General features: G+C 33.3%; 1 protein-coding gene and 1 long non-coding RNA gene across 11 annotated transcripts in view; one reads left to right on the forward strand and one right to left on the reverse strand.

The window, feature by feature from the left end:
- The window catches only part of LOC309666985, a 781,177-nt gene that overhangs the window by 722,096 nt on the left and 39,401 nt on the right, over positions 1-19,680 (forward strand). The gene's annotated exons all lie outside the window — the stretch shown is intronic.
- The window catches only part of TRMT11 (tRNA methyltransferase 11 homolog), a 74,290-nt gene that overhangs the window by 39,253 nt on the left and 15,357 nt on the right, over positions 1-19,680 (reverse strand). For 5 of the 10 annotated variants that reach the window (XR_014267293.1, XM_082474787.1, XM_082474786.1 and 2 more), the window contains exons 2-8: positions 18,802-18,867; positions 17,097-17,170; positions 13,764-13,845; positions 13,583-13,675; positions 13,210-13,344; positions 12,070-12,226; positions 4,860-4,940 (exon numbers count right to left, since the gene is read on the reverse strand). Coding sequence is in view for 9 of the 10 variants with exons in the window: in XM_082474787.1 (XP_082330913.1) it covers positions 4,860-4,940; positions 12,070-12,226; positions 13,210-13,344; positions 13,583-13,675; positions 13,764-13,845; positions 17,097-17,170; positions 18,802-18,867 (688 nt within the window). In the remaining variant the exon portion in view is untranslated. Of the gene's footprint in view, positions 1-4,859; positions 4,941-12,069; positions 12,227-13,209; positions 13,345-13,582; positions 13,676-13,763; positions 13,846-16,659; positions 16,726-17,096; positions 17,171-18,801; positions 18,868-19,680 lie in introns of those variants that run through there. The other 5 variants (XM_082474789.1, XM_082474791.1, XM_082474788.1 and 2 more) reach the window with 5 other exon arrangements.

Raw genomic sequence — 19,680 nt, forward strand, 5'->3', positions numbered from 1 at the left:
GCAGAAGGCAGTTAGAGATGAAGAAGAGGAATAGCAAATAAACTAGTCTTTTTAAGAAGTACTTTGGGGGACTTCCCTGGTGGCACAGTGGTTAAGAATCCGCCTGCCAATGCAAGGGACACGGTTTGAGCCCTGGTCCGGGAAGATCTCACATGCTGTGGAGAAACTAAGCCCACGTGCCACAACTACTGAGCCTGCCCTCTAGATCCCGTGAGCCGCAACTACTGAAGCCCTGGCGCCTAGAGCCCGTGCTCCGCAACAAGAGAAGCCACTGCAGTGAGAAGACCACGCACCGCAACAGGGAGTAGCCCCCGCTCGCCACAGCTAGAGAGAAAGCCCACATGCAGCAACGAAGACCCAACACAGCTAAAAATAAATAAATAAATAAATTTATTTTAAAAAAACTAAAGAAGCACTTTGGGGACTTCGCTGGTGGTGCAGTGATTAAGAATCCGTCTGCCAGTGCAGGGGACATGGGTTCGAGCCCTGGTCCGGGAAGATCCCACATGCCAGGGAGCAACAAAGCCCGTGCACCACAACTACTGAGCCGGCGCCCTAGAGCCTGCAAGCCACAACTACTGAGCCCAAGTGCCACAACTAGTGAAGCCCGTGCGCCTAGAGCCCGTGCTCCACCACAGAGAAGCCACTGCAATGAGAAGCCCGTGCCCCATAACGAAGAGTAGATCCCGCTCGCCACATCTAGAGAAAGCCTGCACGCAGCAACGAAGACCCAACACAGCCATAAATAAATAAATAAATAAATAAATAAATAAATAAATAAATAAATAAATAAATAAATTTTTAAAACTCAATCTCTTAAAAAAAAGAAAAAGAAACACTTTGGTAAAAGGAAGAGGAAAACAAAGTAGTATAGCTAGGAGGGTCCCTATAGGATTGATAGAAAAAGTTTTGTATTTTTAAAATAGAAGAAACTTGGAAGTATTTGAGAGTATAGTAAGAGATTAGAAGCATAGGAAACAGAGGGCATATCTAACAGCATCTTGGATAAGCTCTGAGGAAACTCTACCTCAGTCAGAATTCTACCCAAGTAGACTGAAAGGTTATCACATAACTTTTAAACATAACTCTAATAAATAAAAATTCAAATGAATTATATAGGACAATATCCTTAAAGCAAACATACTGCTTCTACCAAAAGCAAACAGGAATAATTCTTCTTAGCACTTTGTCTACTCTAACATACTGCAGACAAAGACTATCTTTTTCTGGTTAGCCCATTTAGGCGAACTTTATAAAATGTTACTCATTCTCCTTATAGTACTAAATTCCTTATAGCAAGGTAGGAAAAAAGTTCATCAAATACAATATATCAAATTACTTAAGCAAAAGAAAATAAAGTCTAATAAATTCTCACCTATATAATAATTTACACTGGGTGAGTAAAAGGAAAAGCATGTTTTATAGGCTGATTCTAGTTACAACAATGAAATACCAGCATAAATACAATTTCAAAATCAAAGAAACTTTACATTTTTAATACTATTCAGCTATGAAGAAGTATTTTCAGTTTGATTCAATTTCATCCAATCACACTTCATTAGCAAAGCTTCTAGATTTTTAAAGTATTTTCCAAAATTGCCTCAAAAGCAAGCAGATGCTTATCTCAAATTACTCTCAGTCTAATGCAGAATCTTTACTATTACTGTCACCTTAACTGTCTCAAAGATGTTTTGGTCAGCTATGAAATTAAAAACATGTATGGTATTCAAGGACTAGAAATTAGAGTATACATATATGACTGCTGAATAAAAGAACGGTGATAATTTTTAGGTAGAAACTCTATGTTTTACTAACATGAATATGCTAATTAAAAATGACTAGTCCCTCTCCAACTTCCTTCCCAACCCGAAAGTTTTACAACCTTATTGATTGCCTAGTTTTTAAAAATCTAAGACCAAAAATAGCTCTGAGAGGAGGGATTTTTTCCTACTCATCTTTGTGTTTCCCCGGGGGGTCATTTTGCTCACACTGGATCACTTCATAAAAAGCAGATACCCAATGAAGTCTTATTGTTGTAAGAATAACTAAAACTACATCACAACTCTTTAACATTAAAAATAGACGTATATTCAGACTATACTACAAAGCTACAGTAATCAAGACAATATGGTACTGGCACAAAAACAGAAACATAGATCAATGGAACAAGATAGAAAGCCCAGAGATTAACCCACGCACCTATGGTCAACTAATCTATGACAAAGGAGGCAAAGATATACAATGGAGAAAAGACAGTCTCTTCAATAAGTGGTGCTGGGAAAACTGGACAGCTACATGTAAAAGAATGAAATTAGAATACTCCCTAACACCATACACAAAAATAACCTCAAAATGGATTAGAGACCTAAATATAAGACTGGACACTATAAAACTCTTAGAGGAAAACATAGGAAGAACACTCTTTGACATAAATCACAGCAAGATCTTTTTTGATCCACCTCCTAGAGTAATGGAAATAAAAACAAAAATAAACAAGTGGGACCTAATGAAACTTCAAAGCTTTTGCACAGCAAAGGAAACCATAAACAAGACGAAAAGACAACCCTCAGAATGGGAGAAAATATTTGCAAATGAATCAACGGACAAAGGATTAATCTCCAAAATATATAAACAGCTCATTCAGCTCAATATCAAAGAAACAAACACCCCAATCCAAAAATGGGCAGAAGACCTAAATAGACATTTCTCCAAAGAAGACATACAGACGGCCACGAAGCACATGAAAAGCTGCTCAACATCACTAATTATTAGAGAAATGCAAATCAAAACTACAATGAGGTATCACCTCACACCAGTCAGAATGGCCATCATCAAAGAGTCTACAAACAATAAATGCTGGAGAGGGTGTGGAGAAAAGGGAACCCTCCTGCACTGTTGGTGGGAATGTAAATTGATACAGCCACTCTGGAGAACAATATGGAGGTTCCTTAAAAAACTAAAAATAGAATTACCATATGACCCAGCAATCCCACTACTGGGCATATACCCAGAGAAAACCGTAATTCAAAAAGACACATGCACCCGAATGTTCATTGCAGCACTATTTACAATAGCCAGGTCATGGAAGCAACCTAAATGCCCATCGACAGACGAATGGATAAAGAAGATGTGGTACATATATACAATGGAATATTACTCAGCCATAAAAAGGAACGAAATTGAGTCATTTGTTGAGACGTGGATGGATCTAGAGACTGTCATACAGAGTGAAGTAAGTCAGAAAGAGAAAAACAAATATCATATATTAATGCATGTATGTGGAACCTAGAAAAATGGTACAGATGAGCCAGTTTGCAGGGCAGAAGTTGAGACACAGATGTAGAGAATGGACATATGGACACCAAGGGGGGAAAACTGCGGTGAGGTGGGGATGGTGGTGTGCTGAATTGGGCGATTGGGATTGACATGTATACACTGATATGTATAAAACTGATGCCTAATAAGAACCTGCAGTATAAAAAAACAAACAAAACAACTAATACTAAACTTTCATTGGGTTATTTGTATGGAAATATGTTAATATAAATGTTTCAGACATTACATGAAATTCCTAAAAATCTTGTATTTGTATTTGTATGGAAATATGTATGGAAATATGTTAATATAAATGTTTCAGACATTACATGAAATTTCTAAAAATCTTATATTTGTATTTGTATGGAAATATGTATGGAAATATGTTAATATAAATGTTTCAGACATTACATGAAATTTCTAAAAATCTTATATGTTCTGGTATAATGTTATAAGTAATAATCCTAGTTATTACTTTAAAATGTATATCTCAGAAATAACTAATTTTCTTGTCAACTGCATTATTATGAACTTTCATCAAATCTTTTACCGTGGTCATTTTTAAGTCTTTTGTCATTTACAGACAGTTCTGGGTGTACTCTGATGATTTTGCAAATATGTTCCTATAAAAGGGTTTCATCTTCAAGAAATTCATGGAAAAGACTCTGACAAGTACAGGTTTCTGGTAACTGACTGTACTGCTGAACTGAATGAATAAGCATTTTCAGAACTCTGATGAAAAACTGATGAACTCATAAAAGTGCTAACAAAAGATCAAGATGAAAAAAAACAATTAATTACATGGGACTGAGTGAACTGATGAGGATGAGTATAATTTTTGTGACTTTCTGTCTGAATTAAAAAAAAAAAAAATCCCACAAGGACTCAGAGGCAAAGAATATACAAATCAATTTTCACTGCAAAGTAAAGGAGCTGTTACAGTGGAGGATTACTGGACTGAATGTCAATATTATGACATAGTATGAGTGTGTTTCATGTTTGGTAATTGCAATCATTGTTGTTTTTGTTGTGGTCATCCATGTACAATGCTTGGTGTCAGTCTATTTATCTCTTGTAAAAATAAAATACAGTGTGTGTGTGTGAAAAAAAAAAAAAAAAAAAAAAAGAAGAATTATAACCTGTGACTGCTAAGAAGAGCCTAAAAAACAGGAAAACTAAATGTAATATGGTTTACTGGAGGGGATCCTGGAACAGAAAAATAACATTAGGTAAAAACTATGGAAATCTGAATGAATAAATTTGAATAAAGTGTGGAACTTAGTTAATAATAATGTATCAATAGTTGTTCATTAATTTTGAAAAATATATGATACTAATATAAGATGTTAATAATAGGGGAAAATGGATGTAAGATATAAGGAGACTATCTTTACTATTTTTCTGTAATTTTAAATCTAATATTAAAAACATATTTAAAAAAAAAAAAAATAGACGTATAATGCCATATATAACTATTTAAGTATCTTAAAGGCACATTTGGTACAAGAGCAAAGACTGTAACACTGTCTAGAACCACTACTCACCCAAGCCATGAACGGTGTTGTAGTCTATGTCTGTCCCATATACGTATGCACCAAAATGAGCAGATGCTATCAGAAGGCCACCTGAAAAAAATCACACAATTGTGATCTGTTAACCAGAAAGTCCCAGACTCTTATTTCTTCCCCTATTTAATCTGATCCAAATTCTTACAAACCAGCTGTAGGCAGAGTACCCTAGAATGACATTGGTTCTGGCCATATTTAGTAGGTTTCAGAACTGAAAAAACAAACCCCTAAGCTGTGCTCATCACACTGGTCACAAAGCAGGGAATTAATATATGTCCTGGCATTATTACTTTAAACAGCACTACTTTGGGAAAATTATCCTTTTTTTGGTCAAAATAATGTGTATTTAGACATTTTCATCTTATTTTGAGAAGTCTATACAAAAGCATCTTGCTCCTTTCTTACAATGAACATACAAGGCTGCTACACAAAGAGCTGGCAATAAATAAGTCTGACAATTGGGCTTAATTCTCACTGAAGTCAGAGTTTCAAATAACTTAAAGAGGGCATAATTAATATATGAGATTAATTCTTACAAAAATTAAAATATGAGGACAACAAATAGTTACTCCTATTATCAGTGAGGTAATTATCTGATTTTAAACTGTAGATACAAATTTCTGAATAACTGTTATCAGACATACACAAAAATAGGTAATACAACGAATTTTATGTTTACTTAGTGCTGTGAACAAAGAAAGAACAAATGTCCTAACACAATTTGACTAGACTAAGTAATTTGGTAGGTGTGACCAGTTCACATATGAAGGAACATCCTTATAAAGATTAAAAATTAATGAAATCCTTTAAACTAAAAGGTATAATATTTTTAAATTGTTTAAGAATAAAAATTCACAAAGTTAAATATCTTAATAATTGTTTTTCTCAATGAACTTCACTTTTTTAATTATCCAAATTAAAAATGTTCTTAGTACTTGGGTAAGTCCTAATAGCTATACTGCAGAACGATCTGTCAGCCAAACTGAAATCAGAAATATACAGAAAAATATTCTTAGCCTATGCACAAACTTGGATATGGGGAAATAACTAGGGCTCTTTCCATTATATCCTTTTGAAATGTAATCTCTAAAATTAAGATGGGTAGTGCCTCCAGAGGGTCAAGGTCTATAAATTAATGTGTTCCTTCCATAGCCATTTAAAACATAGTTTGGTAACACGTACTTAAAAATACTTTGCTCAATGAAAAATATTATAACTGACTACTACCTAATGGAGCCATGAATAAGAGAAATGGAAGACTAAAAGTACAGCAGAAACCAAAACCTAGGTTCCCTCATACTAACTACAAAAAGCATTTGTTTGAGGAGGTAAGGTTAAGTAAGACCTCATAGTTCTTAGCCTATAAATGGAACAGTCCATATTTAGGAAAGGTACTATATTTAGTAATGACTTGAAATACAAAAATCACTTCACCCAAATTACGAGGAATTACTACAATTCTGCCAATTAAGGCAGATACTCACCTAGAAGAACTAGTTGTCAAGGGGAACAGAAAAGCTTTCCTGTGTTCCTTAAACAGAACCTTATCCATTTGGTTAGAGTGAGTTTTGAGAAGACCCAATTTAGAGTACACTGCTGAAAGGAGATGAATAATCTGTTAGACTACATCTGTTAGTTAACTTTGTGCCCTTTAAAAGCTTTTCAAGTTTCAAATAAAATCACTATAAATTAGCTTCTCTGAACTGGTCACTGGGTAATCACTGTTAATCATCCAGTTGTTTTTTTCAATTAAATTGAAGCATTTTCACGTTTAGTTATACCTCAGTTGGAGTTTCCTTGGAAGCTTTTTGGTGGAAGAAGCGGTGATAAAAAAGGAGGGGGTGAAGTGTTGAGGGGGCAGATAACATGACTCACCCGATTTCTTATTAGCTATCAAGTGTAAAAATACCACATATGTGATCTAGACTAGCAAATCAGTATTTTAATGTTTTATTACCTAAATAGTAACCAGTTTAAGGTTAGGGTAATATCTTACAGGTAAAAGGACACAATAACTGAACTTTTATGATATAGAAACAAATTTATGAGTTTCATCTGTAGAGATTTAAGTGGAAAGCCTTATAAAAATGTGAAAATGAGAACTGGGCTTTGGTTTTGCCGAAAGAAAAGAAAGAAAAATTGTAATACTATGTCACCTATGTAATCCTTAAAAAAACCAAACAAACAAACAAACAAAAACAACTCATAAATTAAGCTAGCAGCTGAAGCAAAAGTATATTGCCAGAAAACAGAAATTCTACCAAACTATGCGACTCAGGAAAAGGGGTCTACAAAGAGTTGTGGATAAAATGGGAAGCAGAGATTTCCACAAAGACCTACAGAGATCCATTATCTCTCTCCTAACTTTCTCTTTTCCTCCTCATAGTCTCCTCCCAGAGGTAGGACAGTGGGTTTCTCAACACCTTGCTCCCATGTCTATCATCTGCAATGACAAAATTTCAAAGTTTTACTCCTTTCCTTAAACCTATGAGCCATTTGAAGGTAGAACAGGCAAGGAGTACACAATAGTCTCCTGGGTATATTCTCAACTACTAAAGGAGTGGACTCATTTGAGAGAGGGGAAAGGGAAAAGCAATCAGAGCTAGGGCTGCAGAACTACGTCACTGCACCTACAGACATCGGCACACACTTGTGCCAATTATTTTCACTATGGACAAAGAATTAGAAGTTTACAATTTTAACCTTCAATTACCTTGCCTGCTGCCATAATTTGCCAATAGTTGCAAATTATGAATATCTTGGAAATCAGCCAAAGAAGGAAATAGAAAATGAATTCATGGCCAAATTGTTCATCATCACCATTCAATATTAGCTATAGCTAACATCTTTCACCAAAAAGGTATCTAAGTGCTTAACAAAATAATTAAAAAATGATAAACAGTATGGTTAATTGACTGTCTTCCATCCATCATACAATTTCATAAGAATTTCATATACATATATTACCTCATTTAACCTCACAATATATTACTTATTACCATTTCACAAATGATGGAATTGAGGCCCAGACAAGTAAAGCATCTTGCTCAAAGTCACATAGTAAGTGACAGAGTAAGGATTTAAAACTCACTCTCTTTGCTCTTATAGTACACTATACTATACAACCTCCTTTAGTGTCAGCAGCAATTGAAGTAAGTATTCATTAGCCTACTAATTAGATACACAGAAGTAAAATTTGTTATTAAACAAATTAAATTAAGTAAGGCTGCACACTCAGTTAATAAGAGTTGTATACAATTCACGAGTCTCGTATCACATCACAGGCAGGCCTGTGCCATTACAGGTATTCAACTTATGCATGCCGATCATTCCTTTAGCAATGTTCATATTAGAACAGCAGTACTTCCTAATTACTGACAGCTGACCCATGATATATATCTTCCCCCTTGAGAAAATGGAGATGTACAACTTAAAATAAATGTTACTATAATGAGAATCAATGTATTTGCTAAAATGGAAATGAAAGTGTGTTTCTGTAGCTCATAATGTCATTCTAGACAAGAGAACAGACTGTCTAAAAGAAAAAGGAAAGGTATTTAGGCAGGAAAAGATTATATCTCTCCTTTCAACTTCCCAGAAGCTTTCTAACCTACTCTATAACCTTGAGACTATCACAAGCCATAAGTAGTCTGTGGGTAAAGCCTTCAGGAAACTAATAAACATCAATTTTGTACCTTTAGAATGGAAAAGGGATATCATACATTTGAATTAAAACAAAAATACTAAAAAAGGAAAAAGGAAAAAAATATCATCCAATACTTTATGAAAAACTATGACCATGGAGGAGGGCACAGGGCTACTTATTTCTCCAATCCTTCAGAAGGTACTACCCATCGAAGAGACAAAAGGTCCAGGAAAGAGGACAAACTGCTTAAGAACTGTGCCTATTCTCAATTATTAGCCATTACCAGTTATAAAACAAAAGCACCAAAAACTAGCTAAAGTCTTAAAGCTATGCTTAAACAACAAACACAGATTATGAAATGTATTTTAGCAGCATCTTTGCAAAGATCTTCCTCTTGCAATTTTCCATTAACTGTCCTACATATTGCAATTAATTTTCCATTAATTGTCCTATAGAGTATAAACGGTCAAATGACCAAGATATGCTACCCACCCTAAGGAGCAGCCTTAAAGCAAATTAGGGGCAGGTCTGCTCACCCCTTACCACACTGAAAGTAGTCAACACCTTGATTGCTATGGAAGTTAGCATTTCATAATATGCCCAGCCTCGTCTACATCAAGGGAAGGAAATTTTACCCATACTGGTAACTATTTTTAAACTTTATGGTCTGGTCTATGAGTATGTGTGCATACTAAACACGTACATGTATGTATCTCAAAGAATCACTTCACAGGAAAAGGTTTTAGAAGTCCAAGAAGAAGATTAAGAATTAATAGAGGGTTACCATTTGGAAAAAGATAAATTAAATCCATTCCTCACGGCATATAAGAAAATAAACTCCAAATGCATTCGAGATCTAAAAGGAAAATAATCAAAACTACTAAAGTACCAGAAGAAAACAGAGCTGAATTCCTCTATAACTTGGATACAGGGGGAAAGTTTTTGCCTGGCAAAAAAACAATTACATGCAAAGTCAGAACATAAAGGGCAAACTGGGAGAAAATATTTTACATATTTATATACATAAAACAGGAAAAAAGGGGGAGAGTGACTAAAATATAAAGTATTTTTAAAAATGGGGGGGGAATCAAAAAGTCTACAGAAAAATAGGCAAAAGACTTGAAGATAATTCCAAAAAGGTTATAAAACTAGACCTTAAAATAGAAAAAGTGATTAGATCTCACTTGTAAGAGAAATACAAATGAACACTTCACTGAGATAACGTTTTCACCCAACAGATTGGCAAATTTCAAAAGCCTGACAATATACTCTGCTGTGAGGCTGTGAGGGAACAGGGGCTCGTATATCGCTGGCGAGAAGGCAAAATGGTATAATGGAGAGTAATTTGGCCACATTTAACAAAACTACATACGCTTACATTCTTCAACCCAGCAATCCTAATTCTAGGAATTTACCCTGGAGCTATACTTCCAACACTATGAAAGTATATATGTACAGATTATTCACTGCAAGCATTATTTGTAACTGTGAAATATGTGAAACTACCTATATCCAAGTTTAGGTGATTGTTTGAATAAATTACAGTACATAAACCCATGGAGTACAACTATAAAAAAGAACGAAGATAATCTCTATGAACTAAAGGAAGTGATTTCTAAGAAATACTGTTAAGTGAAAAAAAAAAAGAAATCTGTAGGGTTAGACCAGAGTTTGTAGTATATGTGAAAACTCACAATTTCTAAAATATGTATATGTTTGGTTGACCCAAAATAAGGAACATTCTGGATAAAAAATAAAGAGAGGAGGGATAGTATTCTTCAAAATTGTAAGTTTTATAAAAGAAAAAGTAAGATTTTGGATATACTCCACATCAAGGGATCAAAGAAATGTTAACAACAAAATACAATACCTGGAAAGGAAAAAAGATGGTATAAAGGGACATCAGTGGGTCAATTACCAAAAATGGAATACAAACACTAAAGTACTGTATTAATAGTATATTTACTAACACTGGAAACTATACTGTGGTTATGTAAGAGAATATCCTTATTCTTAAGAAACATATTCAAGTCTTTGAGAGGTAAAGGGATGTAATGGATGCAACTTACTTTCAAATGATACAGAAAAAAAATACCTTGTATATAAACATAATGAGAAAATAAATGATAAAGCAAATGATGCCAAATTTTAACAACAGTCTACTCTGGGTCAAGGATATGTATGTGTTCTTTCTTCTATTTTTAATCTTGTAACTTTTCTGTAAGTTTGGCATTATTTCCTGTAAAGTTCAAAAAGTTGGGGAGGCACTTAGGATAATGAGGATAGGAAAGAAAGGAATAGGTATAATAGTATGTTGGGGGTGGGATATATGAAGACAATGGTGGAATAGCAGAAGAGAGACTCACTAAGATTAATTCAACAACACAGGAAATAATCCCACCAGTTAGAATCTCTTGACCTTGATTCTATGTGCTCCTAATGACATGGGATTGTATTCCTCAAGTTAGTTGATGGTACCATAGCTGGCTGGCAGATCCTAAGGCTGAGAGAGGCAGCATTATGATAGTAAAGAGCACGAGCTCTGGAGTTAGACTGCTTGAGTTTGAATCTCATGAGATTTCTACACTGTGTAACCTTGACCAAGTAACTTAACCTCTGTCTGTGCCATAATCTCAGGAAGATTTTTTTAAGCATCTCAATTTCAGTAGTTGTAAGAATTAAATTAGATAGTAACATTATAGTGCATAGCTAGTACCTGACATGTTTACTATTCAACAAATAGTAGCTACTGCATCATCACTGCTTACAAAGTTACTGATGAGTTTCTGATGGGGAAAGACCACTACAGGAAGAAACTCCAACCATGCATAATTTGTTCCTAAACGATCTGAATCATAATGAATTTAGCCAGATGAACCTAAATGTGAGTACTCCTTAAGTATAGGCAAGATGGAAAAAAACGGGTTGAAGCAGGAAAACGTCTTCAGAGTCAGATGAAATAAACTTGGACTTTTAGGACTTCCACACAAAGTTAATTATGAGGACATCCAATCAAGTGCATACAGAACCCAGGTCATAGCCTCAGCAGCCAAGCTCTAGTCCATTGATACTTAGTCACTTTTCTTATTTTCAAACTTCACATATGAACCTCCACAAACCAAAGGCACATTATTTTTTTCCATGTAAGTATATAATTATCAATTTTAAAAGATGAACACTTTTTAAAATTTTGCCACTCAAGTCTTTCTTCCCCCCAAGAGTTTTCCTTTTTTTTTTTAATTGAAGTATAGTAAGAGTTTTCCTACTTAAATAAACTATATAGCTTTACAACATTTCTACAATGTATGGTATACTTCCCTTAGTGGTTTACTTGGGGAAAAAAAACCCACAAAATTCTTTCAGCATCCTCTTTGGATGTGGCAAAAGTGTTAAATATTGGCTACTATACAAATATGTGGTTGTCTCTTATCTAATGATAAATAAAAGATTATTTTATCTTTTAGCAAAAATATTACTATGACCTTAACTAATATAAACAAGCAATATCTCTATACTAGTTTAACAATTAAATAAAAATACCTGTTCCAACAAATGGATCAAATACAATATCATTTTCTTTCACTTTTCCGTGGTTGGCCATGATGAATGATAAACCAGCATCCATGCTTGTATTTCCAATAAAGTGTCTCTTTTTGACACTGTATGACTCAATAAGCTCTCTCTGCCCATCTGCAATCTAGATTAGAGATAATTTTCAATTTGTGTAAATGTACAGAACAGGTTTAAGATAATTATTCACAATAAACCCACAGTATCTTGATAATGAGAACTTCTTTCCATTTACCACTGCTTCACATAAATATGTGATTAAGGCAGTTATGGACAAATACCTTTATTTCTTAGTGTGTTCCCATTTACTTTTGCTTTTCAAAGCAAATTTGAATTGAATTTGAATGCAATTATTCCAGGGCTTGGTGGTGAGCTCTAGCCACCTCTTTTTTTCTCCTAAATAACAATATTCTGTAACATAAGCCACAGCTTCCTGCCTCAGAGAAGTGGGCAGAACTGCTCTGCAGTAATTTCATTTCTCTTCAGAATGGAAACCTAGATCAGAGAGCTCCACAAATGAGAATCCTGCTATCACAGCACTCTGCCTTTTCTCTGCTTTATTAAAAAAGCAGTTCACACTTTCCAGTGAGTCTTAAGGCTACCTGGGCCCCATATCTAACAATCCTCTTGCATTTCATCAGAATCTCTGGAAAAACAAACAAAACACACAACCACATATTTTCCACTGATTTTAATTCATACAGTAGTTCTGACTCTTCAGCTCCTTTAAAGTTTTACATATAAAGAGTCAAATCCAAAGGCCTACCACTTAGCATTTTTTCTTTTTTTGCAATTTTTATTGAAGTATAGTTGAATTACAATGTTAATTACCGCTGTACAGCGAAGTGATTCAGTTATACATATATATACATTCTTTTTCATATTCTTTTCCATTATAGTTTATCACAGGATATTGAATATAGTTCCCTGTGCTATACAGTAGGACCTTGTTGTTTATCCATTCTATATATACCAGTTTGCATCTGCTAATCCCAAACTCCCACTCCTACCCTCTCACACCCCTCTCCGCCTTGGCAACCACCAGTCTATTCTCTATGTCTCTGATTTTGTTTCTGTTTCATAGAATAGGTAAAAAGAACACTTGCTTACCCATCTACCAAAATAGATATTATGTGGATTCTCAGGGATGCAGTTTGGGTCCAAACCATAATCCTCCAAGATAGAGAATATATGTTGTGGCTTCTTTAAATTCACTTTTCCTTCAAATGGCAGAAATTCAAGTGCCTAAAAAATAAAAGTAATTCTAATGTCCTATAAAAATTTAAAAGAAAACATAGTGCTTATATAATAAAACCAATCTTGTAAGTCTGGTATCAGCACTAAATAAGACAAAACATGAAAAGTACTTAGCACATAATGTGGTACAAAAGAAGCACTTAGTAGACATTGCGGATATTATATATCAACAGTGGCTATATTACATTAATCTCATAGGTTTTTGGTTTTTGCTAAATTCACTTACATCTATCCGTTTGACTTTTTCTTCTTGTGTCAACGTTTTATTAAATGTGTGAATCTTTATTTTATATGTAGAATCTGAATGCAGAAATGGAACCTAAAATAAGAGCAGATAAATTCTTTAAGCTTAGTAATTCTACAGTATCTACAGATATGCTTACAGAAAACCACATTTCACTACGCACCATCTTATCCACAGGGTAGTTTTTCAAAGAACTATACAGCTCCTCTGGAGACTTTCCATGACCCCATAGTTCAAATATAGACCTAGGAAATAAATGATTGACATTAACCTCAGTAAAAAAAAAAAAATGGGCTCATTCAGTAATATGTAACAATTATTTCACTGGTTCTTTATGCTTGCTCCACTAAAACAATTATTGCCTATGTTTTCTAAGCTATAAATGAGAAATATGCATCCTGGAAACAAATATAGCTTAAGTCTAAATTAACACAGAAGTTGAACTTTACACAGAAGAAGGAGAATTTATAAGTCAAGATTTTTTGAAGTTTTCATCATAATCATTTCATCATTTTTTTAAAATTTTTATTGGAGTATAGTTGATTTACAATGTTGTGCTATCACTTCAGCATTTTTTAACTAGAACACAAATGATTCCATAAAATGACTTGTGATTTTAGTGAAACAGTAATAAAGGTGCAGGAAATTCAATCATTTCCATTGTCTTCTGAATAAAACAAAAGGAAAAATGACCAGATAAAAATGTTACCATTAATATTTAGCCATTATTTAATAACATTTAGTAATAATTACTTTTATGACTATTACAAAAACAAAATTCTTACTATGAAAAAATCTCAAGCGTCTATCAATTTCAAGGAACATAAAAAATTAAGCAAAATTTCATTGTAATCAATCAAACAATTCTTAGAATTAGTTATAATGGAACTTGATCTACATATTAGCACAATTTTGTGCATCTGAATTCAACTACTTTATGATTGTAAGTAATGCTGCCGTTAGGACTGAGTATACTATCTTCTGAAAATGAATTCCTCCCTTCCCTTGTAATGAATTATAGAAAAAGGGCCTCTACAGTAATACTACCCTTACTTAGCTAAGTAAGAGCTAACAATATAACTCAAAGTACCAGGGACTGTTCCAAGGCCATTTAATATTAATTCATATATTCCTCACAGGAATCCTATTAGGGAGCTGCCAGTATCATCATCCATTTAACCAATGAGGAAACTGAGGCACAGAAAGATTAAATAACTCTCTCAGGTCATACAGCAATTGGTGAAGCTAAGATTCAAACCCAATCCATCTGACTCCAGAATCCATACACTGCTTCTCAGATATAAATATGCAAAAAGACAGGAACTCCAGGCCATTCAGGAAAGGCACAGACAATTCCATAAATCATAATTATCCCTAATGAACCATTATACAGTAATTTATAGGAACTAATGCTTGTAGTGATAACCTAGAATCAGTAAAAATGAAATAATACTCCCTACCCTCTTTTTCAGAAAGAATTTATATAACATTAATAAATTTATATTTAAATGGCAAAATAAAAATATTAGATATATAACATCACAAGCTTCAGTTATAATTGGAACACTGGAGTAACACCTTTTGTGATTTAGATTTGAGTAAATGGTTTTCATATATATGACTGCACTATTATGATCCCTATTTTAGAGATTATAAAACTTATATGAATTGCCACATCTCATGGGTGCTATATAAATAAGCATGGATGTCAAGTTACTAATATAACATCAATATGACCTAAAATATTTCACTGATTATAGCAGTAATAATGAAACCTTCTGACAAATAGAAATGCTTTAAGAAACTATGCTTTGAGGGAAGAAGGGTAATAGAATGGGGAAAGATACACAAGGAGCACCAATGGTTTCTGTCATGGTTTTATTTCTTCAAAAAAAAAAAAAAGCTGTGGCAAATATCTCAAAATGTTGAGATCAAACAAGGTAGGTACCTAGGTGTTTGTTATATATCACTGCTTGTGGTATGTTCAAAATAGTTCATGTTAAAAATAAGTCAAATAAAATCAACTTTCAATCCCTATTCTACCACAAAAAAATTTGAATTTAAGTTAGCTTTGAATGCACAGTTCTAAAAGTCTATTAGTTCCAGAACAATTAATGCTACAATTAGAACTGTAAATTTTATCCTCTGAAAATGAATTCCCCCATTTCTATTAAATTTATAGAGAGAAGGCCTCTGCAGTAATACTGTTCTTACTTAGTTATCACTTAAGGTATAACCATAGCTATGCAAAATATACAGAGACTAAAAAGCAGCCAGGGACATTATTTCATAATGTTATACAACTATTACACAACTATTTATTGTACCATTACTCAAATACATTCATCAGAAGATATGAGTTTTGAAGGAAGTATACAAGTTCTGGTTCTCAAGTAGCTATTTTAAACCTATAAGCTTTATCTTTGGAATTCAAACACTTCTTAGAGCCATAAATTTTAATACGCTAATGTAAAGTAATAATTATTCAAAGGATAAGTTTCTTAGTTCTGTTTCCGCTTTCTAGTCATTTTTATTGACTAAGTAAGACCCATCAACAAGCCTCAATTTATGAGATTAGATTCAGCACTGCAGTTAGTTTTCAATAAGATAAATTTAATATGGGGGTTGTAGTCTATTCAATAATATAGCAATTATATACTATGCTATAAAGTATTGCTAACCATGCTAACAAAACTAGATATATGTAAGTTCTTATTTGCACTGCATTATTAAATATTGTAATTTCTAAGCAAAAAGAAGTTTTCAGAAATGTTTGGGGGCAGGGGGGCATGTAAAAAAAAAAGCAACTCAAGGATAACATAAGTTGTTCAGTTTTCAAAATGGTAGCTAAAAATGCAGTTTAATTTTCAAACCCAAAGATAGAATTTTCCAACAATAAAAAAAAAATGAAAGAAAGAAAAGAAATGAAAAAAGAACAGATACTAATGATAAAAGCTAGAAAACACTCAGGCAGGATAAATGAGGATGACATCATTATATTAATCCATATCAAGATATGATAATCAGAGTTCCTCTAACAAATAAAACAGAAAACATACTTTATGGTAGTCCTCATTTTTTGTCATCTTACACTTCACCAATCTGTTCATCTAACTAAAAACCATCTATAAGAAAAACATTTTTAGGTTTTCAATACTTTGGTTATAATTAAATGTGGCATTTATCCTATGTAATAACATAGCATTTACATCTTATACCATATGCTTGCTTAATGCAGAAGTTTAAAAAAATTATTCTAAATCAAGTGTTTCTGCATTTCACCACTGAAATTCTCTCACCCTCAGTTTCAGCAGATAACTCTCCTCTGTTCTCCTACCACCATCCAGTGGCAAATACATGTAACTACAAGCTAAGCTGAGCTCCCCCAACAATCAACCCCTTCTACCTTCTGCCAACATAAGCAAAAAGTAGGACAGAGTAGTTACGAGAAGTCTGGTTTACACTCATGCAGGAGGACACTATAAGTTTTTCTTACTTGGCACACACTGTCCGTTTCATTAAGTTTCTGGCAATATCTTCAGAGGGGATGCTAAGAATCCAAAAAGGAGACTGAAAGAAACAACAATATATGGTTTTATGGCCTCATATGCTTTCGTTTAAGAAGTCAATAAGGAGAGATTCCTATCTGCTACTTTTATGTAAGAATATCTGATTTGACACTAACCAAAATAAAAATTGCTCCAATAGTAAAAAAAAAAAAAAAAAAAAAAAAGTAAATTATTTTAATAGGTAACCTGTTAAGATAATACAGTACAATATCAGAACACTTTTATAAATGACTGTATAAATGAAAACATCAGCAAATTTAAGGATATTTAAACTTCAGGTTAATTTTGTATTTGCTCTTATATAGTTTGATCAAGAATTAATGAATATTTTACCCCAAAGTATAATTTCAGAATTTTTTATTGTTGCTAATTATTTCTTATAACACAGCTATTTTATTTTTAACTACTAAGTAATGTATTTCTTTGAATGATCCCTTTTTTTTCTAGGTAGTTGTGGCCACCCGAGGGGGTGGGAAACATAGTTATTGTCTCTGCAATAACTATGATGGAAAATATACAGTATATTATTAAATTATCATTTATTTTTATTATTTTATCTAAGGAAAAAAGTTCCAAGTGCATCAGCGGGTTTTAATACCCAAGATTATAGGCACTTCTGTGCTCCACCCAGATAACCACTTGCCAGAATGCAGCAAAATGTAGCAGGATCCTAACCTCAGTTTAACACCCTCACCCAATTATATCCATACTCTCCCTCTTTTCCTCCTCCCTCAATAAGTGAAATTCATTCAGGAGTACAAGTCCAACACCAGGGGACTTTCAACTTAAGTTCTCTCATCTTTTGTGAAAAGTCCTCCCTGCCACACCCAGCCTTTATTCCAATATTTACACTACCCTACAGAAAAATTCAAAATAATCCAAACAGGAAAAAAGATGGTCATCTTAGTATTATTTTTATTAGGAAAAATTTTAAAGCAACTTGAATGAAATGAAATCATTAGATAAATTACAGTAGAGCTAATCGATGGAAAATATTACACAGCCCTGTTAATAATGAAAGCTATGCAGAAATATGTGCCTATATTAATGCTATCAAATGAAAAAGAGATGCAGAAGTTCACTGGTAGCATTACCACTGAGGGGAAAAAACGTATATGAAAAAAGACTAGAAAGCAGTATCCCCAAATTATAAGTCATGTCAAGGAAGAATTGTGAATGATTTTTCCTTTTTCTATTTTCCAAACTCCTCTAATACACTGATAAACTGTCAAATACAAAATATATAAATAAACTCACAATCTCACACATGCACAATTACAAATTTTAAAATGAGTACCAATATAAGCCTGAAATTCAGCTAAATTCTAAATTCTAATTATACCTCATCAATAGAAGACAGCCCTTTTCCCAATGAAGCGACACATATAAATTATGGGATAACTGTTGAACTACAATTTAAAAACTAATAAAATAAGTGAATACTGGAAATAAATCTAACTTTCCAAAACCAAAATTTCTCCAAAATATCCTTTTTATTCAATTGCCCCTAAAAACAGACACAAGTAACCATAAAAATATAAATTTAAGATTTTCAGTTCTTCTCTTCAAATCCAAGATTCTATTTATAAGGATACTACATATGGTCTAATGAAAAATACAAATTCAACTTACCTTTCCATAAGTTTCCTGACTACTGGTGAACTGACCTCCAAAAAGTGAAAGCAGAGACTTTATTTCCTATGTTGAAAATATCAGAGAGAGAATACATTTTAACACAGGGAACTTAAAATCTATTAAGATGCAGTTATAACACACACACACACACACACAAAGAGCGGATTATCTACCTAATGTATTTAAATGTCAATACCAGACAAATTACAACTCTGGGTTCTAAAAAAATTTTACAGTCACAATCATGGTAAGTAATTTCTAAGAAATTTTAGAAAAAAAAAAAAAGCGTTGCCAAAAAACTTTGAGAAAATGCCCTGATTTTTAAAAGGAAAAAGCAGATTATAAAAACAATAGATTAGTAAATCTGACAATGGATCAATACAAATAAATTAGATGATTTGAGGATGTTCAGAAAAGAAATAACATGTTTGTAATGATGTTTAGAATTCCTGTGTCTTCCCTTTGAATATTAATATCATAAACATTTTCTTCCTTGGCATCAGGATTACAAATTTTTCAGTAGGAAACAATATACTTTATGTTGGACATTTAGGTGTTTTCAATTTTATCAGTTTAAAACAAAGGTAAATACTTATTTTCACAAATATATGGCTTTTTCCATTTGAGATTGTTTCTTTAAGGTAGCATTACTATACTCAGAGATGTGAAAATTTTTATGGCTTCTTAGAGTATATGTGGCCAAAAACACTTTTTTTTTTTTAACATCTTTATTGGAGTGTAATTGCTTTACAATGGTGTGTTAGTTTCTGCTGAGTAACAAAGTGAATCACCTATACATATACATATATCCCCATATCCCCTCCTTCTTGCATCTCCCTCCCACCCTCCCTATCCCACCCCTCTAGGTGGACACAA

This window comes from Balaenoptera physalus (genome assembly GCF_965194825.1).
Source record: "Balaenoptera physalus genome assembly, chromosome: 9".
NCBI classification, from domain to species: Eukaryota; Metazoa; Chordata; class Mammalia; order Artiodactyla; family Balaenopteridae; genus Balaenoptera; species Balaenoptera physalus.